At 45.6% G+C, this 26,279-nt stretch overlaps 1 protein-coding gene across 1 annotated transcript in view; it reads left to right on the top strand.

Annotated features, from left to right (window-relative positions):
• Window positions 1–26,279, top strand: part of EPHB1 (EPH receptor B1) — a 311,624-nt gene that overhangs the window by 268,742 nt on the left and 16,603 nt on the right. The window contains exon 12 of the mRNA XM_021715103.1: window positions 11,007–11,011. Within this exon, the coding sequence (XP_021570778.1) occupies window positions 11,007–11,011 (5 nt within the window). The remainder of the gene's footprint in view (window positions 1–11,006; window positions 11,012–26,279) is intronic.

Here is a 26,279-nt window from a genome sequence, read left to right as displayed (position 1 = left end):
GCCCCCCCCAAATAACCCCAAATAACCCCACAATATCCAGCTTGACGGGCCTCCAAATGTCCAAATTGGAGTTGATCTGAGGCTCAAAATATATAATGATAGCAGCAAATTAGAATCTATTGAATAAGATGGGGACCGTTGAGTCTATACTCACATGCATACAAATGAATAAACAAATAGGGACAAGAGGAAGCTTCTCCCTGTGGTAAAAAGAATGATGTAATTAGAAACTCACTATTAGGCAACCATCAGATTAATGGCTAATTCAGACAAGAAACATCAATCAATGATAAACTTGGGGTGAACACAGAAAGGAGCAAGATTTTACATATCCTCAAAGTATCTCCCACCCCCACAATGTTTATTACAAAAAGAGAGAAGGTCACTTTACACAGGAGAAATTTGGCAAACATTATCTGAATCAAGTAATTAAAGGTCATACTACCAATAAAAGGGCAGGTAGACATGATGTGTCACTTGGAGGTTGCAATGAAAAGAACATAGCATCTGAATACTCTCTTCAAAATGTATCGCCTGGGTCTCATCGTGAGAAAACATCAAACAAACTAGCATTGAGGTACATTCTATTACATTTGTGGCTCTGGCTTTAAAAAAATGTCAAGGTCATGAAAGTCAAGGAGACTGAGAAAATGCTCCTGATTGAGTATGACATGATACTGGGTAGGGCATGTGATCCTTACCAGCACATTTCTGGGAGAGTTGTTGAGTTGGAATAGGCATCTGGGTGAACGTGTACAGGTATTCTTGGCAGTGTGCTTGCAACTTTCATAGAGATTTGTACTTTCCTCAGAATAAATTTGTGTTGAGTTTCTTTTGACTGGGGCACAGAGGATAGGTGGGAGAGGCAGTCACAGAAGCAGAAAGATGCTGAAGGAGGATTATGGGGAAGTGTGGACAGGATGCAGGGAATGAAGCCCAGGAGGCCAGTGAGGTTGCACGGAAGGACTTGTTGGTGGATGACACTTGGAGGTGAGAGTGACAGAGGTTCAGGGATGATGTCACATATCCCACCTGTGTTTCTGTGTTAGTGATGGCCATATTTAGTTAGTGATGGAGAGTGAGGGTGGTGGAAGGGAGTTGGCTGAGGGACGAGGAAGGTTGGGAATAGATTGTGGGCTTAGTTTAGAACAATGTTTTCTCAGGTTTTGGTGAGTAACAGATTTACCTGGAAAGCTAATGAGGGCACAGAGGCACAGGATCTTCAAAGAGGTATAGGGTCTGGGACTCGGCATTGTCGCTAAGTTTCCCAGGTGATTCTGATGCCCACAGAAGTCTGAGAGTCATTTGTTTAAAACATTTCTATTTGTATGTGTCTGTGGGATATCTAAGTAGAGCTGCCACATGGGCAGCTGAATACGGGGGTTGGAACATGGAGGAGAAGTCCAAACGAAGATGGGTTTTTAGGAGGCATCGACATAAAGACAGGGATCAAAACAGCTTGTGAGAGGACAAAATGGGAAGAGGGCCTCACCTGGAGCATGCAGGATCTCAGTGTTTTCCAGCACAGATGTGCACAAAGGAGGAACCGTGGATGCCCCATTGCCCTTTCCTCCAGAGAGGCAATTACTAAGACTTTGCTATAAATCCAGGCTCTTTGCTTTGCAGACGAGGAAGCCAAGGCCAAGAGTAGTCCAATGAGTCATTGGAGATGCAGAGTTTGTTGCTGCGGTGGCAACTTCAGCCCTTCGACCTAGATCTCCAGGCTCTAGTGCTCAGACACTGGGGCTCCCTCTCCAGCCCCACACTGTGCCAGATTGCCTGCCCAACTTTGGTCATTTGAGATGTTCCAGAAAGCCTGTGTCTCTGTCTTTATTTTCACCCCTTTCCTTCGAAAGACCCAACAAAGGATTGTCCTCAGAGTCCGAGTCAGCTGTCATCTTTGCCAACTGGCTCTGCTGGTTCTTGGGTGATGCACGGAGACAAGGCCTTTATTGTTTCTCTGTCCACCCAATCTACAGGCAGAGGTGGGCAGGCTACTAACTTTAATTTATCCATGATTTTCAGCTCTACTTCTTCACATATTTATGGTCATTCTAGAAATAGCATACTATATATGAATCTTTGCATATATAATACATATCCTTAATTTTTCATAGTCTGCTTGGGGTTTCTATGACACCACTTTACATAAAATGTAGAACTCGTGTAATCAGATCATGTAGGTCCATTGACTACCCCTACCCTTTATGTTGTAATTGTTGTATGTGTTCCAGTTGTATGTGTTCCATCTGCATACATTCATGGTCCCAAAGACAGTGCTGTGGTTTTGCTTTAAAAAGTCATGTGTATTTGAAAGAAATTTAGAGGAAAATGTTTATATTAATCCAAAATAGTTACCATTTCTCTTGCTCTTCCTTCTTTCCTGAAGAGCCAAGTTTCCCTCTGGTACCATGCCTTCTGTTTGAAGAACTGCCTGTAACATTTCTTGCAGTGCAGGTCTCTGGGAATAAATTCACTTAGTTTTCTTTTACCAGAGAAAGGTTTATATTTTGTGCTCATTACTGAAATATATTGTTGCTGGATATACAATTCTGGGTTTACAGGTTTGTTTTGTTTTTCTTTCAGCACTTGTCTTCTAGTTGCCATGGTTTTGGATGAGGGGTCCACAGTTATTTGAATCATTATTCCCCTGATTCACACACACACACACACACACACACACACACACACGTATAAATGGTCATATTTTTCTTGCTTCTTTCAAGATTTTCTCATTATCTTTGTTTTTTTGCTTGACTGAGTTGTTTCTTTTATTTTCTTTTGAATTGAGGTTCTCACTCTGTTGCCCAGGCTTGAGTACACTGGTACAATCACAGTTCACCGCAGCCTCTACCTCCTGAGTAGCTGGGACTACAGGCATAAGCCACCATGCCTGGCTAATTGTTTGAAATTTTTTGTAAGGTCAGGTTCTCATTAAGTTGCCTAGGCTGGCTCAAATTCCTGGGCTCAATCAATCCTCCCACCTTAAATTCCCAAAGTGCTGGGATTGCAAACATGAGCCACAACACCAGGCTGTGGTGTTCCTGGGCATACTTCCCCCCCCCCCAAATTATCCTACTTGAGATTCTCCAAGCTTCTGAAGATCTGTAAAATTACCATTCACAATATTTGGGAAGATTTCAGCCATAATTCTTCAAATATTATTTTATGTCCCTTTTTCTTTCCTTCTAGGCTAAAGGTACCTAGAAGTAGAATTTTTCAAATTGTTTCATGGGTCCTGTTCATTATTTTTCCTGATTTTTTTTCATTTTCTTCATCAGATCTATCTTCAAACTCATGGATTATTTCATTTGCCATCTCCATCCTGCTATTAATATGATGAGTGACTTTTTTCTGATAATTGTATTTTTTATTTCTACAATTTCTAATTCTTTTTTATGCTTTCTAATTCTCAGCTGAGATATTTTACCTTTTTACTGTCATAATCATTTTTTTAACTTCATTGAGCATAGCTACAGTAGCAGCTTTTAAACCTTTGATAATTATTTTATTTTATTTTTCTTTGATAATGTTAACATCTGGGTCATCCTGGGATTATCGTCTTTTGTTTGTCTTTTCCCATGAAAATGGGTAATATTTGATTTGTTGTACATCTAGTAATCTTGGATGGCATACATCGTGAATGTTATGATGTAGAGATTCTGGATTCTGTTACACTGATCTAAAGAATGTTGATATTTTTGGTTAAGCAGGGAATTAATTTGGCTAGACTCAACCTGCAAACTCTGTCATGTCTGTGGTAGGCATCAGCTCAGGTCTCAGTCCCTATGGTTTTCAGTCTATTTCATACGAGCATGCTTTCAGAGGCAGCTGGAGAACTGGGAACAATTCATGCACAGAATCTGGGATTCCCTTTCCATGGTTCTCTTGTTTCTAGGAATTCTCCCCCAACTCTCCAGCAGCTGATTGCCCTTGACCTCCTCCCTTGGTTCTTCCAGTCAGAAAGATGGTGGGGTTTTATGTTGGGATTTTAGCCACTGAGCAGATGGCAGTGACTGCAGCTGTGTCAGGGAAAACCTGCAAAAGGTAAAAACTGATGCTGTTCATTTTCCAGAACCTTCAGGTTGTTGCTTGCTCACTCTTTCTTTCTTTCTTTTTCTTTCTTTCTTTTCTTTTTTCTTTCTTTCTTTCTTTCTTTCTTTCTTTCTTTCTTTCTTTCTTTCTTTCTTTCCTTCCTTCCTTCCTTCCTTCCTTCCTTCCTTTCTTCTTCTTCTCTTGTATTTTGCTGTTAGTTGCTCGGGCATTTGTTAGAAGCATACTTCTCCACACCAAAAGTGGAACCTTCAGCTTATTATTCTTAATCAGCAGTTCTACAAGCCGGTCCTTAAGACCTCTCTACTCTGTCTTAATTCCCCTATTTCATGCAGTTCTTGCAATATCTTTTTAACATCGCCATCTTCTAATGCATCTGGTTTTACTTTATAAGTGAGGACCTCGTTAATAGCTGTTAAAATTTCCCGGTTGTTCCTACCAGGTCCTCAACCTTCATCTTTCCGACTTAATTCTCCGCCATACTTTCCCCCAGGTGTTCCTTCTCTGTTTTAAATTGCTCTTTGCAGCCCCAGGAGCATTCCCTTCTCAACAGGCTCCCGAAATAATGAACAGATCGAATTTGCTCTTTTGTGCTTTCTTATGGTTGGAATAAACTCACTAAACTAGAGAAGAGACTGGTACTGATATTCCTGCCTTCAAAGAGGTGGGTGGGCACCAGACACTTGTGCAATTTACACAACTCTCTTTTTGGCAGGTATGTTTCTGAATACTTTTGTGTGTGTGTTCAAATAAACATTTCCCATGCCTGTGTCACAGACCAGTTCTTCATGTTTGACCTCACAGGTCACATTCTTGGCAGTTACTGGTTCTGTGTAATGTCACCAAAAGAAAAGATGGCACACACAGCCCAGGAAATGCCACATCTTTGACCAACTCTTAGCATTTGGGACTCACATCTACCTCTACAAACCCGATCTTCCCCCTTCAGCAGTTGACATTGGTCAGAAGAGTCCCTGCAGGGTCCCATATATCTCTGGACAGCAGCTTTATGCCGGCAAAATCAAAAGTGCTACTCTGGCATGGCCCGCTTTCCCTTCTGAATAGAAGGGTGAGGCCCAGCCAGGCCCTCTGTGGGCACGATCTTCCCTTCTTGGCATTCAGCCAGGTTTCTTCTGCTAAAGTAGTGTCAACCTTCCCGTCCTCCAGAGCCCCGGGGCTGTCTCTCTAAGAAGTCTAGCCTTGCTAGTGCCTTCTGCACAGCCCTCTCCCTGCAGGCCTCCCTGTTCTATCATGAATTGCATCATGTCTTCAAGGCGCCTCTGATTTTTCTGAGCCCCTTCCCCTTGGGCTCCCCTTGCAGCGCCTTCCTCTTGTCTGGAGCTCTGGCTCCTCCCACAGCCCTTCGGAGAGTCACCCCATTCCAAGCCCACCAGGGCCTCCTCTTCTGCTTCGCTTGTTCTCCTCTCCTGTCAGCTGGTGTTCTCTGCTCCCTCTGGGAATGGCCGACAGAGCTCTTCCTCGGTATCCGGCCCTCTCTTCTCAGGCTGTTTGTCAGCTGAGCTCTTGTCCTTCCTGGGCTTCTGTCCTTTTGCCAGCCTTTCCTCACGTGCCACCCTGACCGTGCCTGCCCTTCATGTCTCACATTGTCTGCCTGAACCCACTGGGAGACAGCTCAGCCGCTCCATTCCCCTGAAATCTGCCCCATCTGCATCAGATCCATGTCCTCGGTGCTCTGGGGCACCCGGCACAAAGAGTTCATCCTCCCCACCAGGGTAATCTCTGTGAGCACCTGGTCCCATGGCCCAGTGTGAACCTGCTGGGGAAATGAGCCCTGCCCTGCATGTGCTCTGCAGACGTTCCTCACTGTGCTCCCAGAAGAGAGCATCCCGTTCTAGCCACGATCCATTCCATGCTGTAACCCATCCTGCCCAGTGGAGCTCTGTGTTCAGCAGCGTGGGCTGGGAAGGGTGCAAAAAAGCCCTTTCTAGAGCTTTCTCTCCCATTCTGTGGCAGAATGGTTCTTTGCCATGGCAGGAGGAACGCAGGGTTTGGATCTATGGACTTGGGCCTAGTCCTCCTCATCCATGAAATGGGATTGGTGTGATTCTGTTAGACTTGTAAGGACCCACCGGAAGCAGCCTTCACATAAGTCCTCCCCTGGTCACAGCTTATATGATTGTTGTGGTTGCTACCATGAGCACTTTCCCATCATTCAGATCCCTACCTCATGGCAAGAGACATTCTGATGTACAGTTTTAAGCTAAAGAAAGTAAAAGTAAAAGAAAAAACCTATAATTTTCCTTATTCCTAGTTACTCCATAACAATAAGCAATGAGGCAAAGAGCTGACACAAGTCTAGAAAAGCTGATATTCACAAAGGGCCTTATGGCAGGACCATCACGGAAGAATTTTTAAGAAAACCCGTCAGAGAGGTGAGGAAAAGCCCATTAAGATTAAGTGTCCATTGAAACGCTTTCCTGGGCACCAGAAACTTCTGGAAGACTGGTAAAGACACAGATTGCTGGGCCCCACCCCGAGAGTGTCTGATTTGTAGGTCTGAAGTGGGCCCTGGGATTCAGCATTTTACGTGCATGCCAAGACAACACAGAACCTACTAGTCCTGGAGCACAATTGAAGAACCCCTGCTCTGAAGCTATTACAAGGAGCATACATTTTGATTTACAAACGCGCATTGCAAGACATGTCAACTACCTTATCTTTGAAAAAAATCAAAGTAAATCTGACAATGAATCCCCATTCTGCCACACTGGAAAAAAGTACATTTCAGGTCAATCTTAGAACTTCTCTCTCTCCAAACCCGGAAAAGCACGCAGGCCCCAGGGCGAACTTGGGCTCCAGTGTCTTTGCATGGGGCAGCAGCCCCTGTGCTGTGACCTAGCAGCCCTGATACCCACAAGCCATCACCTCTATCTGAGGAGGTCATGAGGACACAGAGGCCGTGGGTTCCCCTGTTACAGCCCATAGCAGCACCTGTCTCCAAGTCATAGGATCCCCAGTCATTCCGATGCTAACACACTTGTCCTAGAGTCTGAACCCCTCTGTTAACTCTAATTTTTGGGGGGGGGGGGTCAAAGTCTAACTCTGTCGCCCAGGCTGGAGTGCAGTGGCACATCATGGCCACCGCAATCTCGACCTGCTGTGCTCAGGCGATCCTTCTGCCTCAGCCTTCCAAGGAGCTGGAACTACAGATGCACGCCACCATGCTAGTTTTTGTGATTTGTTGTAGAGACAAGGTCTTACAAAGTTGCCCAGACTGATCTCAAACCCCTGGGCTCAGGCAATCCTGTCGCCTCGGCCTCCCAACATGCTAAGATTACAGGCTAAGCCACTGCACTCGGCCATTTTTTTAAGCAAATGCTGGCCAAATCAACCCTGGAGAACCTGGGGACTAGTATTAGGGAAACGGGGACAGATCCATAAAAATCACTCTCAGCCTTGAGGTTCTTCTATGTCATAGCGTCAAATATATGCAAATTAATACCTCAGTCATTTTCATGATCATGTGTCTACGAGTGAAACACTGCCCAGTAAAGTGGGGTTGAACTTGAATCAGAAAGGTTCTTTGCATTGCATTTGGTTAGCACCATCTTTTCCAGGTAAATAGATGTTTAAGGGAAGAAGGTAGTTCAGGGCATCTGATGGAGGTCTCCTTTGTCTGGAAAGGAGTACTCCCTTCTCTCTGGGAAACTTGCTTGGGAAAGTTTCAAAGCGAGTACCCATGCGAGGAAAGGTCAAGAGGATGCCAACGCCTTCACTTTAGGGGCTGTCTCCTTCCCACACCAGGCCCTGAGCCTGACCTGCATGGGAGAAGTGGGTGCATCAAACAGCCTTAGACCTCGTTGGCTTTGACGCATGAGAGAGGAGTGGGGGACCTGCCACCACGTTGCTGACAGCAGCAGGGCACCACAGATAGTACTGGGAACAGCCATTCCTCAGTCCATGCTGACCAGACATTGCTACTCCACCAGGGGCCAGCAATGCCATGCATAGCCCTTGTAGGTGGAAAATGGTTTGAGTTACAGAACTCTATGGTGAGGATAAGAAGGCTCTGTGGACTTTTCTTAACGCCTGGGTGAATAGCTCCCATCAATAACACACACACACATACACACACACACAGAGTTATGTGTAGAGGTTAGATATGCACACGTAGATACACAAAGCATAGTCAGAGACACACATTGATATTCAGAGGGTCACAGAAATACACACAAGCACCCAGGGCTGCCCAGAAGCACAGATACAGACACAAACATTGCAAGAAAGCACTTGGCCATAGCTGGGTTCTATTCTATCATGTACCACAGAGAAGTGAGTTGGACTACAACAGTACTCTGTCCTAGATTTTTAAAAATAATGTAACTGATACTTAAAAGGTACAAAGAAAGCAGAAAATTATGTCAAAGATAACCCTTCCTGAGGAGTTTTCAGAGAAAAGCCCTCTCTGTCTGCACTTTGCTGCACCACTTGAAGAAGTTGCTTCTAAGTGGAACTTGGCAGAGGCTGTGACCTCCATCCTTCAGAACATGCAGGGTCACCTTGCTGACCCTAGGTCCAGCTTGCCTTCTCCCCACAGTTTCAGGCAGGTTTGATGTACACATCATGCTTTTCCTTCCTTTCTGGTTCATGGCCTTTCTCATGGGGCCGTTCTCAAATTGTGACTTCCCACACTTCTTTCTGTCCTAGAGTTTGGGTAGCAGGTGCTCTCTTGGGTGGGTGGGAGAACAGAGAGGAATGGAGACAAGCAAAGAAAAGACAGGGAGACCCTTTCGTTGAAGCCAGAATCAAACTGAGTCCTGGGCCCCTGGAAATTCGTCTCTAACGTTAATTAATTGGAAAGAAGAATCATTCAAATGCCACTCCGGCCCTTACTTCGCCACTCAGATAATTCTTTTTCAGGCAGGTCTGCCACCTCTTTCCTCCACTGTCTCTCCCTGGGTCACTTTGTCACCAGAGGCTCCATTGGGAATATTGGGCCCCGACTGAAATTCCCTTTTGAAAAAGACTCAGCATAATTATTCGTAGTAAGGCCTGTGTATTATTAGCCTGGGTGGGATCAGTGTGGAATTTCAGCCTGTACCCTAGGGACAGGAACGAGGAGTGGGTCAGGTTTCTCAGAAAACACATCTCTCTGCTCTACGGCCTGGAAGGGGTGTGGAATGTGGAGTCAGGTGGGGACAACCCTCCTCCTTGTCTGTCGTCATGTGGGAGGGCCCGGCCACCTGGGTACCTGCCCATGCACTGTCTCTATGGGCTGTTCTCCCAACCAGCACACGTTTTTAAAACAGCAGATGGGTGTAAACCACCACAGCTAACACAACAGATAGTTTCTGAGCTCCTCAGGTCTGCTTCTTAGAAAAAAAGGCTTTGAATAATTACTTATGCAATTAGTTTTATCATTACAATTGTCGGGGGCTGTGGTGGAAAGCATGTATCAAGCGTGTATCACAAGACCCTGAGGAAGGAGCACCTGGGCTAAAACCCAAGGACAGAAGGGAGTTAATTAGGGGAAGAGTGTGGCCAGTACCTCCCTCATAGGAACTATTCCCAGAGCTGGACACAGGCTTGGCTTGCTCAGCAAGTCGGAGTGTGGAGGGGAGGAGAGAAAAGGGTCGGGTGGGCTTGTCCCCAAACAGGTATGCAGAGAAGTAGCTCTCCTATAGAAAAAGCCAAAGAGGGTATTGAGGAAGTAGAAGTAAATCCCATCAGGACAGAAGAGGCTGGAAAGGACCGGTGGTGCTTACTGGGTGGTGGACAGGCTCACTTAGCTGGTGCTGGGAAGAGAATGTAAAAGTAGTGTTAGCCAGGGAAGGGCCCTGTGATCGGCTCAAATGTGTTCCTCCCAAAAGAATACATTGGCGTTCATTCCCCCAAAACTGAGAGTGGGGCCTTATTTGGAAATAGGGTCTTTGCAGATGTAATCAAGTTAAAATAAGGTCATGCTGGATTAGGGGTGGATGTAAATCCAGTCCCTGGTATCATTATAAGAAATGGGAGCCGGGCTCAGTGGCTCAGCCTGTAATCCCGCGCCTTTGGGAGGCTGAGGTGAGTGGATGGCCTGAGCCCACGGGTTCGAGACCCGCCTGGGCAGCGAGACTTCATCTCTGCAATAAATCAAAAAATCAGCCGGGCGTGGTAGCGCGCGCCTGTAATTCCGGCTACTCGGAAGGCTGAGGCAGAAGGGTCGCCGGAGCCCAGCAGGTTGAGGCTGCGGTGCCCGGGAGTGGCCACTGCACTCCAGTCTGGGCAACGGAGTGAGACTCCAACTCAAAAAAAAAAAAAAAAAGAAATGGGGAATTCAGACAGAGACACACAAGGAGAAGGTGGCTAAGTGGTGATAGAGGTAGAGACTGAAGAGATGCATCTGTAAGCCGAGGGACACCAAAGGCTGTTGGCAGACACCAGAAGCTAGCAGAGGCAAGGGAGAATTCCTCTCTACAGGTTTCAGAAGAAGAATGGCCCTGCCCACACCTTGATTCGGACTTCTAACCTCCAGAAGTGTGAGATAATATGTGTGTGTTTTAAGCCACACAATTTGTGGGACTCTGTTAGAGAAGCCGTCTTAATCTGTTTTATGCTGCTATACTGGAATTAGTACTGGATAATTTATAATGAACAGAAATTTTTTTGGATCAGTGTTCCGGAGGCTGAGAAGTCCAGGAGCATGGCACTGGCATCTGGTGAGGGCTGTTGTGGAAGGCCAAAAGACAAGAGAAGGTGAGAGTAAGAGGGGTGAAACTTGCTCTTATGACAAAGTCACTCTCACAGTAATTAACTTATTCCCCAAATAATGGCATTGATCCATTCATGAGGGCATTGCATTCATGACCTAATCACCTTTTACTAGAATCCCCCCTAAGTATAAGAGGGTCCAAAATTAATGGAATTAGTTTTTAGAGAGCAAGCCCTTGTAGGACAGGCTTCCCCAGTTAGGTAAGTATTCTAGGAACCCATTGGCATCAGTGTACCAGCTAGGGTTGTTGTGAGAGGCTGCCTTTGGCTTCAGTGAATTTTTTTTTATAGATTCTTTCAATGCATGTTGCCCATTTCACGAGTAATTTACACGAACAACCTGCCCACACCACGCTGAGTGTTCAGCAGTATTTGGCAAAAAATGGTACGGCCCCCATGCTCCATATTCACCCGACCTCACCCCAAGTGACTTTTGTTGGTTTACTGGATGAAAAAAATCCTCAAAAGAAAGTGTTTTGCCGATGTGCAAGAAGTGAAACCAAAAAACGACAGAGGCACTCAGAGGCATCAACATTGATGAGTTCAAAAACTGTTTTGAGGAGCGGAAGAAGTGTCTCAATAGGTGTATTGCATGCAACAGAGAGTACTTTGAAGGTGATTGAAGTTTAAACATGTAATATAAATGCACAATTTTTTACAAACAAAATCTGTTTTGGGGGGGTACATTGGAGATCAAGTACATTGGAGATCAAGTTTCCAACACTTAACTTTTCGGGGACACATTCAAACTACAGCAGCAGCCCTATCAAACTGATACAACTGCTAAGAGACCTGCAGTGGCCCATTGCTGGACAGGTATACTTTGAGTGGTCAGTCAAGACTGCAAAGGACAAAGAATGTGACACAGAATGGAGGGTCTTAGACGCGCATCTGGAGTTTACTCAGGAGTCAGGGGGGACCCTGGGCATTCCCTGCAGCATGAGGTTTAAGAAAAAATTTTTTCAAAAGAAAAGAAATCTTTGTAACTCTTGGTTGTGAGTTCACTGGAGCGGCATTGATGTTTGGATAAGCGTGGCTTCCAAAGAACTGTGACCGCAAGATGTTAAGTAGCAGGGGCTGCTCAGGTTTTGAAATCCCTGAACAGCCCTGAGACTGTGGGAGTCTGCAGATCCCTGTCTAGTTCTCCAGGGGTCCTGTGCATTGTTAGAGAAGTTGAAATACAAGGTGGGGATCTTGTTCCAGGCACTCAGCTGAATGGGGCCTCCAAGCGCCCTTCCCAGAGCAGAGACCCCTCTCGAAGACAGGCCTCTGGGTCTATCCGCTCTTGATAAGGCCCAGTGTTTATCCAGGAAAGGGAAAATCGGCCCTTCCGTTGGGCCCTCCGAGAGCACACGGGCAAGAGTGATTTTTCTAAAGACCCCGGTAGCACAAGACCAGGGCCGTCAGGGCTGAGCGCATCACACTTCCTCTGGGAAGGCTGGGTTCAGGATTCTGAAGGTAGTCAAGCAGTTCTCATCTAGTACAGTTTGCAGATGTTGAGGTGAAAGAGTGGGTCAGAATAAAAGCAAGAGGGAGAGAGAACCGAGCGAGGAAGGGAAAACCCAGAGGAGGCTGATCAAAGGCTCTTCTGGATGCTCACGCAGACACTCTCGCTGCAGGGGCATGGGCGGGAAGGACTTCAGAGGTGAAGGTTTTATTGTAATCCTCCCACAAAAGCATCCAAGTAAACCCTTTCCCTGTGAGAAAGCCAGAGAGTAAGAAACAGGAAAGGAAGGTTCTCAGTGCAAAGATCCATGCAGACTTCTACTAATATTGCTCACTTAGAGGATAAGTACGTGCCATGTGGGCATTTGATCAAAGGAAAAAGGGCATAAAGAGAGGCTGGGAGTCGTGGATTCTGCTTGTGAGTGCGAATTGCTCACTTCCCCTCATGGCCAGCTCTTTCCTTTGTTGGAGACAGGCATTTTTTTTCTTGGTCAGCAATTACCTGTCAAATCTTTATTCCCTCATTCCCCGTGGCCAAGCAGCTGAACAGTGGGCGGAGGGGAAGGAGAAGAACCCAGGTGGCAAGGGCAAGGCTGGCCTCTTATTTATTAATTGTCTGAGAGTTTTCTGTGAAAATGCAAAGTCGCAGCCCACTTGTGCTGGGGGCTGACCCCGAGACACTGCCATCTTGCTACCCCAAGCCAGAGGGAACAAGAATACCTGGCTTTGTCCTCATAGATGTTCTTACTTCCTGTCTGTTAGAGATGCACCTTTTGGGCCAAACGCCAGGACTCCGGCCCATGACTTAGCCAGGAGTGGTCATGGGGCTCTGACTTCAGACCTCATCATTTAAAAAAAAAATGATAATTTTTTATTTGGAAAGGAATTTGGCCCACTACAGAGATTATAGAAGATGGCAGAAAACTCAGGTGCTAAGCAATGTAAGTCCATGTATTTCTAACCTGGCATCTCTGATACATTGGTGTGAAATGGCTTTGTGGTTGGATATTCTACCCTGAGGAATTAGAAGGGCAAAGGTTTGGCCAGGAAAGGGGTGGTGAGTCGGAGGATAAACCCCTTAGTATCACCTTAAGATATTATGTGCTCTTCCTGAGTGACTTTTTCCAGTTTTAGATGCTATATGATTTTATTATCCTAATTAGTAAATTATTTTAATAAGTAAATAAGGCACCACAACCTCATTATTCATTCTTTTGGTGTTGTGTATTTGTTCTGGCTTTCGGTACTCATGATCCTACCAATAATCATTATCTTCAATCATAAGCACACTGAACTCATTCTTTCCCTGTTCTGTTTTTCAACTTTTCATGGCATTTCAAATCGCATACCATAACAAGTCGCAAGGCTCTAGTGACAGATAATCCGATGCAAAGACTTAGCAGTCGGTAATTAGGAAAGGTGTTTCCATCAGCAGTGACAAAGACAAAGCTAACTTTGGGCTAGAAAGCATGATTTGAGTGCTTGCACTGCCCATTGCTACTTTGGAAGTAAGTTACTTCACCTTTCTGAGGCTGCATTTCATTACCTGTTACATGGGGACAGCATATTATGATTGGACTCTATCGTAGAATTATTATAAAGATCAAAGGAGAAACAGTGTCTTGAAATAGCTTTAATAAACCCCTAGAGTCCCCAAACAGTAACAAAATAGAAGTTGTCGTAAAACCTGGTCAAGTAGAATCATTAGTAAATGATCCTAGGTCTTCGTAAAATACTTTTACCTGATTTGGGGGGAAAAGTCCATTTCAACAATAGACGACACACTAAATATAGTTAGCAGGGAACAAGACTATTTCCTTTCTGCTAATAACGCAAATGGTGCCGATCCTCGTGTAAAATCTCACTGATGTGATGTGAAAGGCACGGGCCTGGATGGCAGTGAAATCAACACTGAAACCCTGGTTCTGCTCCTAACATATTTACGTAGCCCCAATATGTCACCTGGGTGTAAGAACCCACGTGCTGGTATGTTTATGGAAACTGGATGATAATGAATATGTAAAGTGCCCAGCAGAGCAGCTGCTGCCCAGTGGATGTGTGCTGAATGTCCATTTGCTCTGCCTTCTTCTGAGGGAATGGAGACACAGCCCATTCTGTGACATACCCGATTCACCGATGCAAACTCACTCAATATGTGTTTGGAAAATAGGAGGATGATGTCAAGATGATGTAGACATCCCCTGCTTCTCGTATAACCTTTTCCCAGAACGTTCGTGTCTTAAAGCAAATTGGGGCAAACTTTCTTACAATTCGAGAAAACCTTGGCACAATGAGAAGACCTTAAAAAAAAAAAGTTGAACACTGACAGAAGGGCCTTTATTGAGTGCAAATAGTGGCTGGTTTAGTGGTTTCCAGAATCACTGTATTTTTCACTCCATTATCTGGTGAAGGGGGACATAAAGACGGAGAAACCGAACACATTTTCATCTGTGTTAAATTTTAATTTCATGATGAAACAGTCTACGCACCGGATTGGAGTTTTAATTTGGATGAAACTGATCTCTATGTGATACAAATGCCCTCTGGGACCTGCATCTCCAAGGAGGAAGCACCAATTCGGGGTTTAAGACTGCAAACCACCAGCTAACTGATACATTGGGTACACATGCAGGTTGTCATTTACCTTCACTGCTATTGTTATTGATTGTTGTGTTTTTGCTAGATTTGGAATGCTCTCCTCCAGATGTATTTTCTCCCATAGGCTCTGTTATTTTATTGTGCAATTTTGCAGAATAGGAGGTTTTTTTTGGAAACGCATATGCGAAATTATAGCAGAAATGCCTGTATTAGGAAATTAGAGTCCATTCAATCACCTTCAGAAATCATGCACTCCATTTAGGCATAAGAAATAGTTGAGCCATCAGTAGGCCTAACCATTTGAGACCGTTTGAGATCAAAATTAAAACAGTTATGTTAGAACATATAGCTGAGTCGAAGAAAAGGAAAAAACGAGAGTCTGCCCCTTGCATATGATACTGTCTGCATGGGAGATGTAGCCAAGCTCTTCTAATTCCTGCTCTTTATAGGGATGAATCAGGGCACCGCTGGGTGGTAGGGGTCTACCTGGGCTCCAGACCACCACCCTGCTTAACCAGACATCTCCTCATTACCTATTTCAGATGTTATTCTTTCACCAAGTTTTTCTTTCAAACAAGAGTTTGCCATGGCAAGTTCAGCATTTGAAAAGTACAGGCCATTGAACGTGATGATAATGGGTCATTTTATGTGATCAACATTTCTGTCCTCAATCATAATTTTTCCAGGCTTAGAAAACACTCTACAGACCATGGTCAATACTGATCTTTAAAGAAGATTCCAGGAATATTTTAAGAGCTCCAAAGTTAGGAGGCTGTCCATATTTCATTTTATTTCTCATCAACATTTGAAACCATAATAAAGAAGTCTTGGGGCTCTATTATCTTTCTATAAGAACAAGAAAACAACATTTTTTGATCAGATATTTTATCAATTAACAAAGATATTTTTAGAAACTATTTATTTGAATAACATTTCAAAAAAATTGATGAGTAAATCTATACCATGGATCAGATCTTTCACTTTGTCAAAAACCAGTCACTATTAAAGTGAATACCTTCCAAAAGATGCAGTCCAGAATCAAGTATTGAATGCAGTTGTCATGTTTCTTTAATTTTCTTTAATCTAGAATACAGTCATGTGCTACATAACAACATTTTGGTCTATAACAGAGCGCATATCTGGCAGTGGTCCCAGATTGAAATACCATATTTTACTGTGCCTTTTGTATATTTAGATATGTTTAGATACACAAATACTTACCTTAATATATTTACTTTTGTGTTACAATTATATTTAGTGCAGTAACATGCTGTACAGGTTTGTAGCCCGGGATGAATAGGCTATACCATATAGCCTAGGTGTGTAGTGGGCTATTTATTCCATCTAGTTTGTGTGTTAGTACACTCTATGGTGTTCACCCAACAATGAAATCACCTAGTGTATCTCTATTTGTATCATTTTATTTCCATGCTTTTTTTTTGTCTTTCATGACACTGACTTTTTTTTTTTAAGAGTACAAGTCGTCTTTTTTCATTAATATAGCATTCCTCCTTTTGAGTACTTTCTGATGTTTCTCATAATCTGATTCAGGTTGGAACCTGAATGTGGACACTCTTGGCCATAATCTTACTTAAATGGTGTTGTGTCCTTTCTAGGCTGTTGTATCTGGAAACACTTGATGCCCATCTGTTCCTCACTGGTATTACTATTTTTGATCACCTGGGCAAGGTTTTGCCCAATTTCTCCAATATATTGCTGCATACACTGTATATAGCATATTTTATCTCTTGTAACTAATTAGCAATCTGTGGGAAGATGGTCTTAGGCCAGGCAAATATACTGCTGTTCATCAAAATCCCCACCCTCCTGTTTCAGCACCCATTGGTGAGTCTTGTCTGGACTAGACTTTATTATCATGGATGCAAAATGATGTTTTCCAACTCCAGCCACCACATACCCAATAGTACTTGTTATTGGCAAAAGGATGTTTTGGATGGCAGTTCCACAACCCAATCAAATGTTCCATTGTTCCGCTTAGAAATGAAACCTCATAACTCTCTGAACGTTACATCCTCTTATTTTTTGCTTGGGAAGTTTTGGAGTGACCTTTGGCCAAAAACATTAAGATTCTCGTGTGTCTCCGGGTTGCCAATCCCTATTCTAGTCTGTGGCTTTTCAGACCTGGTTCATTCCATCACTCTCCACTGTGTCTGTACCTTTGATGTAAGCCATCTGGAATTTACTTGGGAGGAGGGAAGAGCAAGTTGAGGGGGGAGCAGACAAGCTCTTCTCTGCCTCCCGGATATGCTGGCTCTTTAATTCTTGTTTCCACCATCATGCCCACTCTGCTACACACCTAGGATGCCTTCCTCCGCCCGCCGCCCCCAACCTGTCTTCATTTCTCCCTGCCTTTCGTACAGAAAATAAAATACTGCCCGGAAGGACCCAGAATGTCCAAATATTTTTATAGATGCAGAACTTCCAGGGTCAACAAGGCCAGATGGAAAACTTTTTGCTCTCCATAGAGAAGCCACAGAGGTTGGGACTTTCCCTGGGTTTCTCTTGACCGGTAGTTGAGGATTATCTTCTGAGCCTCTTGGACTCCTGCAATACAATAAATGTGGATAAGTTCCAAGGCCCTGGAAGAACACGGCTCTGGAGGCAACAGAAATTGTTTCGGAAGCTCACAGTTCACTGGTCTCGTAGAAGATGAATTCTGAACTCTCTGAAAAGAAGAGTCTTTGGGCTTCAGCAGAAAGCGCTGCGATAACTCACAATTCCAAAAAACTCAAACTGAAGCCCTGCAGTTGTAAACAGAGCTCTCAACTCTCACAGTTGTAGACTGTGGCAAGATTAGGAAGCCCCCAAGTCTGGTGAGTGGAGGTGATGATAACGACCACCAGAGCCTCAGGGAAAGGGTCAAATCCAGGGTTGGAAGAGCAGAAATGGAGGTGCCTCTTCCTCCCCCTGTGAAGAGACCGGCTACCTTTGGAACAGCCATGTGGTAAACCACCCCTGGATTCCCATGGGCCCATGAGGACAGGCAGGAAGGCAAAGACCAAGGGTCTAGACCCAATGGATTAGGTAAAAGATCCGGGGATGTGGGCGCCACTTCAGGGGTTGCTTTTCTAAGGATTGGGAAATGGAAAATAAATCCTAAGACAGACCAGAAAATAGATCAGTAAGTGAGGAAAGGACAGGTAAGATGCAAGCAGCACTGGGTAAAGCCTAGATCAAGCTGGGGAGCCCCAGCACCCCCATGCAACGTTTCTGTAGTGCAGACCCAGGCAGGCCATTGGCATCAGAGGCCTTGAGAATGAGGATTGGGAGCAACCATGAGCAGCTCAGCCCACAGTCCGGCCTGCAGCATGCCCTGTGCCCTCTCTTACATGCTTGGCCCTGTCTCATGGCAGCTTCCTCTTGAACCCTGATCATAGGCTCTCCAGAGCCTCTGCCATGCTCCTTGTGTTCCCATCCAGCTGCTGCATTCTCTCCCAGCAGCTGGCCTAGCCTTTTCTTTTGTCACAGCCCATGAGCTCTCATGGGCTGCTCAGTAGAAGTTTGTGGAATTAACTAAGAAATTAACGAGTGACAGACTTGTCCCTGGAGATCTGAGGTACCAAGTAGGAGAATGGTCAGTGCAGAATGGGGCAGGAGCCCATGTACCCCAGGAGAAATATGGCTGCCCTAAAGGCAGCAGGTTCTTCGCAGTAGGAGGAAGGGGTCTTACTGTTTCTGACCTTTCAACTCTGAACTTGACCTGTGGCTCTTCCTGGCTGTTATAACTAACCCCATTCACTAGACTTTTGACCTTCAAAACCCCTATGTCCCCCACGCTTGGGGGAGGACTGATCCCAGAGCAGGCAGGGGAACGAGTTTCTTGGTCCCACTTGGAAGGCCAGCCCATTTGAAGAAAGGGACCTAAAGAAGTCTCTAGAATGTCATATGTTAAGTGTTATTATGGTTTTATTTGTAAAAACTATGCTTCAAAACATCAAAAAGTAGAAATTTGTTTAAAATAAAAAGTGAAACTGACTCCCCTTCCCAGTTCCCAGAAGTGTCGTCATTCACGGTTTCATGTGTTTCTTACCCAACTTTAGTGTGTGTGTGTGTGTGTGTGTGTATTTATATATATATTTATAATCTCAAAAATGGTCTCATCCCTTACATACTGATCTGTTCAGTGGACTTGCTCTGTTACTTGATCACATGTCTTGAACATGACTTTTTCCTGACTGACCGCTTCAATTAGGAGGACTTTCACTGCTACTCCTGGTCTAGGCTTGTTTCTCAGGCACCTTTTGTGTGGATGAACTATAGAACGTTTTAACAAGCCCTTACTGAATGCTCATCTATTGGTTTCTGATATTATATTCCATGAAACAGTGTTTCAGTGAGTTTTCTTATATAGGTATTTCTGTGCACTTGTATGGACATTTCTGTAAAATAAATTTCAAGAAGAGAAATAGTTGGCTCAAAGAATTGGCACATTTGACTTTTTTTTAACAATGTCAAGATTAAAGAAAATTTCCCAAACCAAAAATAACATAAACAATATCCATATAGCCTTTGCCCAGATGCTTCACCTAGTGTTATTTTACCCTACTTTTTTTATTAGTTGCCTTCTGTCCTTCCCTCCTTCCCTCCCCACTCTCTGTGAAATATATCTTCTGAGCTCTTGGAAGATATGGTACATACATCATAGCTCTTTATTCTTAGATACTTCCGTGTGTATTTCCATATTTCCTAAGAATAGGGATATCCACTTACATAACTTTAGTACAGTTATCAACTTCAGTAATTTTAAATGGATAAAATACTTTTATTTAATCTACTATCTGTATTCTAATTTTCAAGATTGACCCCCAAAGTATTATTTTTTTTAACACTTTTTTCTCTCTAGTACAGAATCCAGTCTAGGATCCAATCTTGCATTTAGTTGTCAAGTTGATGTAGTCTCTTTTAATTAGGGACATTTTTACAATCTTTGTGTCTGTGTGTGTGTTTATTTTAAAAGAATACCATTTATATATTGTTGAATAGATCGTTCCTCATTCGGGGCTTAGGGCTTATCTGATATGTCCTCATGCTTAGATCCAAGCTATAACTGATGGTGTGTCCCTCTCAGGGGATCCCATCTGGAGGCACACGATGTTCCTCTGTCCTTCATGACGATGTGAAGAACTTGCACATTTTCAACTGTGGTAGCAGTTCATTTCCCAAAGCCTTTTCCCAATGTATACTCTTGCCGCAGCTTGTGAGATGTGTCCATTTCCACATCCTCTTCCTCACACAAGGCACCATCAGTGCCCTTAACTTATCCCCAATCTGTACACTGTACTTGTTGATACTTTATTTTTAAAAAGCAAACATAATTTCCCCCTATTTTCCTTGAGCTACGTTTTCATGTTCTTATATCCCAGTAAATGCTTCTGAAATGTTAAAAAGACAGTAGATGGACATGCTCTTTTGTATACTAGGGCTCCTTGTGAGCCAGGCATGAGAGCACAACTAGGGGGAGGGAGGCTTTGGCTGAGGGTTCGGGGCAACGTACTCTGGGAAAGTAAAACACAAGCCAACCCATTTTTTTCCCTCTGGGAGATAAAAGACGCCACCTGTCCTCCATACACAGGGGCACACTCCTCCATGTGTCTTTCTTCTTTCGTGTTATCCAATATGAGGAAAAGGTGGCATGGGATCTGGAATGGGAGATTTCAAGAGGCCCAAGCGTCTTTGATCAGATGTGCACCCATGGTCTCCCCCCCTCCCCTGCCCAGTTCCCTGTGCCCGTAAGAAGAGGCTTAGAAAACCTGGTTCCCATAACAGACGTGGAAGATGCACAGGGAGGAGCTGGCCCACCAGGATGGTCTTCAGAGCTGGCTCCGCCCCTCCCTGGCCATCCGGCGCTGCCAACAGGGGAGGACAGCTGTCCAGAGAACAGGGCTCATGCCAGGAGGCGGGTGGAGCGGCCTCCCTGGGTACACTTGCACACTCCGCCTGCATTAGCTAACAGCTCCTTATACACCCCTCTGAGATAATTAAGCATTATTATCCCTGTTGGCAGGTGGAGACGGTAAGACAGAGTGGTTAAGTGACTTAGTTATAACTACCAGGATTGTCTGATGGAGCAGCCGTGCCAAGAAAGAAGTGTGGTTCAGGAGGCCAGAAGAGCTTAAGCTATTTAATGTGACTGATTATTTTTAAATAGCTGTTGGAGGGTGGGGGTGGAAAGAGAGGCCAGAAGCATAGCTAGTGTGCATTGGTAAGGCATCAAATATTACAACGTGGATACGGAATAGGCCCAGTGTACCTATTAAAACGGGTTGCCATGGATAGTCTGTCAGAAGCTGACGTCACAGAGGGAAAAACTGGAAGGCCGTGGTAAACTCAATGGGGACAACAGAATACCTGACACAGCCTCCCCCCACGGCCGCCTCCAAGGTGGCTGAGTGGAGGCCAGGCTCTGCCTGAGACCAATAACCTTCTCCAGTTATGGAGAAGCCACTCGGCCCAGCAGTCCTCACCCCTTGCCACTGGATTTCAGGAGCCCCTGCCAGCTGCGCTGACAGAGCTGGTGCAGCCCTGCCTCAGAGCAGCAGGAACACTGAGTGGTCTCCATGCACAGGGAGAGGTTGGAATGGGAGAAGTGTGGGTGACCAAGGGTTGCAGGGAAGACACACGGGCAAGATGGAAGATCTGACATGTGTCACAGGGCCATGGAGACAGGCCCAGGGGCCACTGGGGTGGCAAGCAGACTGCCTGAAAACAGGAGGAAAACTGGTCTGTTAGGGTGGGCCACAGGCTGGGACAGGGTGGACAGCAGTGAAGCAGGGGGGAGAAGGGCTCCAGGGAGAAGCATGGTCCCTGCCAACTTCAGAGAAGTAATGAAGGATGCACTGGACATAGCCCAGGAAGGGAAGGGCAGACAACGAGGTGAACTTCATGCCTCCTCCTCAATCCTACCTAGTCCCTGGCCCTCCAGGCCAATCCATTATCCGAAGGATCCGAAGACTTATGGCCCCCCCCACCTATCCAACCTTTTGCGGAGGGCATTTTTGTTTCAGCAGCGGGCAGGCACATCTCTGCTCACTACATCCCCGATGGGATGCCGCCTCTCTCCTTGGGTTGCCAGTCGTCCACCATCGGGGTAGGCAAAGTGCACACAGAGTCCATCTGAAGACCATGGGGTCAACCCAGGAGACTCCAGGCCGTCCTCTTCCGGAGCACCGATAGCAGAGCCCAGGCTTCAGAGACTGCCAAGGAGAGGGCAAGCCTGCGCCACCTCTGAGACAATGACCACCATGGCGGGTTCCCTGGACAGTGCCCTCCTCAGGGCAGGAAGTGGCATTGTTTCCTTTGCCTCTGTTGGCCCTGGCCTGGCCCAGAGAGGGTACCAGTGCCATGCGCCTGCTTACTGGATGCGTGAAGACAGCTGGTAAGCCATTGTGCCCTTGTCGCTCTACCCTTTATTTTGAGTGGTGCCCTCGAGAAGCAAGACGATAGCAATGCCCAGATCCCAGCCATTGGGGCGGTTTGGGGTGCAGGCGGCGGAAGACAGCTGTTTGCCCTCTTGGCATAGCACAGAGAAGCGACGGCTGTTTGGTTGGAGACAAGTGCTTTTTTTTTCCAGTTGGGAAACGTCACCAAGTGGCCTTTTGGCTCTTCACACACGAAATACACACTATCGCCCGCATATTTTTGGTTAATTTATGTCCAAACAGGCCTTTCTCTAGCTGCTGGAAAATGATGCTTGGGCCGCAATTACCTTTAGCCGCGTCTCACAGAAGGGTTTCTGCGCTCACAAAGCTCAGGGGAGAGACGGCAAGGGGACCCCACCCGACCGCAAATCTTTCCATTTGTACTTATTCAAATCACATATTTTATTACCAGTACGAAGTACAGCGTGTCATTCATTTTGGAGGAGCAGCTAATGCTTCAAGAAAAGCCTTGAAAGACATTCTATTTAGAAACAATTTTGTCTGCAGCGAGCGCGTGTGTCTTTTCGGGCCGCCTTCCCTCCCAGCCTTCTTCTCTGCGGTGCGTGCCATTTGCATGACAAACGAGACCATCCTCTCCTGAAGCTCACCTGCTCCTGCAGCCGGCTTCCCACCTAAAGTTCTCATTCTCTGTATGTTGCATCATAATCCTTAGCACGGTAATAAATTACAGTGTCGCCATGAAGATTGTGGCTTCTGGAAGGAAATAAGCAGCAGGGCCAGATGAACTCTTGCGGAAGATGAGAGACTGTTTTCATGCAAATTCCGGGCGTCCTGGGGAACTGGGAACAGCCTCTTTATTATAGAGACTCAGTTGCGATTCAGCAGCCAGAAGCCATTTCCACTGACTGTAAGAAGCTGGTAACACTCAGAGAAAGATAATCTTTTAGGCAGAAATTTCTTTTCCTTCTTGGCCGATCCAAGTCTTATCTGGAAAAATAGCACTTTCCTGATTGGGTTGAGGAAAATGGGTCCGTGTCATTTCAGAGTGCTTTTAAGTCTAAAAGACCTTTCTAATTGGACATGTAGACTCTGGGAACCCATTTCAGACCAAGGCGTTGGATGGTGCCTGTGGAACAGGAGAGAGGGGGTCACATGGACACCCCTGACGGCAGGCCCGTCTGTGTCTGAACGTGTCCTCAAGGGGCTGCATGGAGACTCCTCACAGGGATGCCTCACCCAGGCGGGTCAGTCCACAGTCAGGATGGCCGCCGCCCCGTGTGTGGTGCTCCAGCTCCAGAGTGACTCTTGATATATAATGTCAACTTCATGTCGGTTTGCCTTCCGTTCCCTTTGGCCCACAGATATACTTGACCTTGACGGAAACGTTAGTGAAACCAATGTGCTGCTTTTGTTTTCTTTCCCATCGTTGTAAAATCTTTTGAAATTTAGCACAGTGTTTGAAAGACTTGCCGTACATACAGCCGCCCACTCCCTCACCCGAGGCAGAAGTTGCCCGTCAAGACCAAGACCCCTCTTCTCCGCACACCCAGAAGGCCCAGCCCAGTGGGTCACATGCTTGGCTGCCCATTGGTATCACCTGGGGGAAGTTCTCTTTTTTTGTTAGCGTCAGAATCTCCGGGAGTAACGTCCAAGCATTATTAGGGTTTCAACATGCTTCAAGTGAGTCTTATGTGTCATCATCTTCTCATGAGCCCAGATGAAGCCCCAGAATCCTTCTCACCCAGTCCCTAACAATGATCAGAGTTGGTATTCAAGATGAAACCTCATACAACCCATAACTGATGCCGGGTTGATCTGTGCCAGCAGTTCTCAAAGTGTGAAAGCCACACTGGCAATGTGTCAGAAATGCAAATTCTCAGGTCCTGTCCCTGAATCGGTAAATTAGAGAGTGTGAGTTGGGACCTGTTTTATAAGCCCTCCAGAAGATTCCGAGTCGCACTCGAATTTGAGGACCACGGCTCCAGGCAGTGGTTGTGATTAATAGATGCATATTAAAATCACCTGAAGCATGTGAGAACCCACCCGTTCCTGGGCACCACTCCCAGAAAATCTAAAACAATTAGGATACTTATTACACGAAGCACACATCAAAAAAACCCTCCCTCAGGACATTTCAATGGGCAGTCAAACTTGAGAACCACTGGGCGAGGCCTTCTAGGTACGCAGAAAAGAAGGGTATTGGCCTCTCCTTCCCCCAGTGCTGTGCACTCACCTCGGCCTGTACTCAGGAAAGGTCTCCTGCTCCTGAGGACTCTGCTGGTTGGGGGAGGACCGAATTCTTCCTCAGGCATGCTGGCCAAGGGCAGTCCTCCAAGGTGTGGCCTGTGGCCGACATCCGATCAATAGCACTGAAGAGATGTTAGAAGTGGCCAGTGGTTGGTTAATCCAGGGGCTTTGATATAAAATGTTGAAAGTACCTCTCACCCCCAGATCCCATGGGGCCTAATAGTAGTTGGTGAGGGACCAGCTGCCTGGGAACTTAACAATAGTATCTTTAAACTAGTGCCTGATAAAATTGTGTCTACTCAATGTCTTAGTTTCCTACAGCTGCTGTAACAAAGTTCCATAAACTGGGTGACTTTAAACAACAGAAACTCATTCTCTCAGGGTCCTGGAGGCTAAAAGTCTGAGATCCAAGTGTTGGCAGGACCGTCCTCCCTCCAAAGGCTCTAGGAAAGATCTGTTCAGTGCCTCTCTCCTGGTGGCCTTCAATCCTTGGCCTATCTTGGCTTGTAAATGTGTCACTCCAATCTCCGCCTCCGTCTTCCCACGGGTTTCTCCCTGTGTGTCTCTGTATCTTCTCATGACCCTCTCATAAGGATGCCAGCATTACATTTGGGGCCCGTCCTAATCTGGGATGACTTCGTCTGAACTTGATTGTATCTGAAATAGTACAAAGACACTATTTCCAAATAGGGTCATCCTCACAGGTATCACAGGTTAGGACGTCGGCATTTCTTTCGGGGGACACAGCGCTCTACAAGTTCTTGTTTAGCGATGACAATAATATGCTGTGTCGTTTCCCTATCCATCATGTTAGATTTTCACAACAATCACAGTATATTTTTTAAATGATAAACCTTTTGGAATAATAGGTTTTATGAAATCAGAGCCATTGCATGATACACTCAGTCATAAACCTATCACTCTCAAACTTCAAGGGGATTTTCTTATGCAAATGACTCCAGTATCTGGTAAAAAAAAAAAAAGTCTATGATCACCATACTCAATGAGTGTCTAAGTTTCTGTCATCATCCAGATGAGACTTTGTCTCACATAAGATGGTGGCAAAAAGTTCTGTAGCACATTACTTATCCTAGGCTTCTCTAGGATAAGCAGTTAACAAAAAGAGTCAGTCCTGTGCCTGGATCTTGGCCTGGAAAGCTTCACATCTGGATGGACTCTAGATCCAAAGCAGTGTTGTGCTTATCTAATCTCACTTTGGCAAGACAGTGAGCTGGCTGGGTGGCATTAGGGATATCCACTGCCCCTTGAGAGTGGGACTGAGTTTCATCATTGCCATGTTCCCAGACACTGAGCACAGACTAGGTGCCACAAAGATGCTTGCTTCAGGCTGGCTGCGGCTAAGGGTCTAAAGTAACCCTACACCGAGACCTTCTACCTACTGGCATTACACCTGCTACCAGGTCTGTTGGTGTGGTTCAACAGGTAACCCTGACGATGGCTATGTTAGGATTCACCTTCTACCAGGTATCATCTCTTGGTTCATCAAGTCCACCCCAACCTCCCCCCCACCCACACACAAACACTCTTGAGTTTATCTTAAAACCGAGTTAAGACATAATTACTCTGAAGCAGTGGTTTTCAAACATTCTGAGAGCTCCTTGGCAGCACGGACACTCAATGCAAAGCTCTACGTGGAAGGTCAGTGTAGGAAGTCTTGAAGGGAGCTCAGAGCCCCGGTGATGGGGAGGGGTCCCAACGAAGACCCCCGCAGCAGCTCTGGGGAAAGCCCATCCCTGAAGAATGCAGATCTGTGCCTTCAGCAGTCCTGAGGGAGGCAAGTCATCTGGTCCTTCGCGAAAA

This window comes from Carlito syrichta, unplaced genomic scaffold, assembly GCF_000164805.1.
Source record: "Carlito syrichta isolate Samal-C Ts95f unplaced genomic scaffold, Tarsius_syrichta-2.0.1 Scaffold306659, whole genome shotgun sequence".
Classification (NCBI taxonomy): domain Eukaryota; kingdom Metazoa; phylum Chordata; class Mammalia; order Primates; family Tarsiidae; genus Carlito; species Carlito syrichta.
Note: the sequence above shows the minus strand (reverse complement) of the source record. Positions and strands in the feature narration are given on the sequence as shown.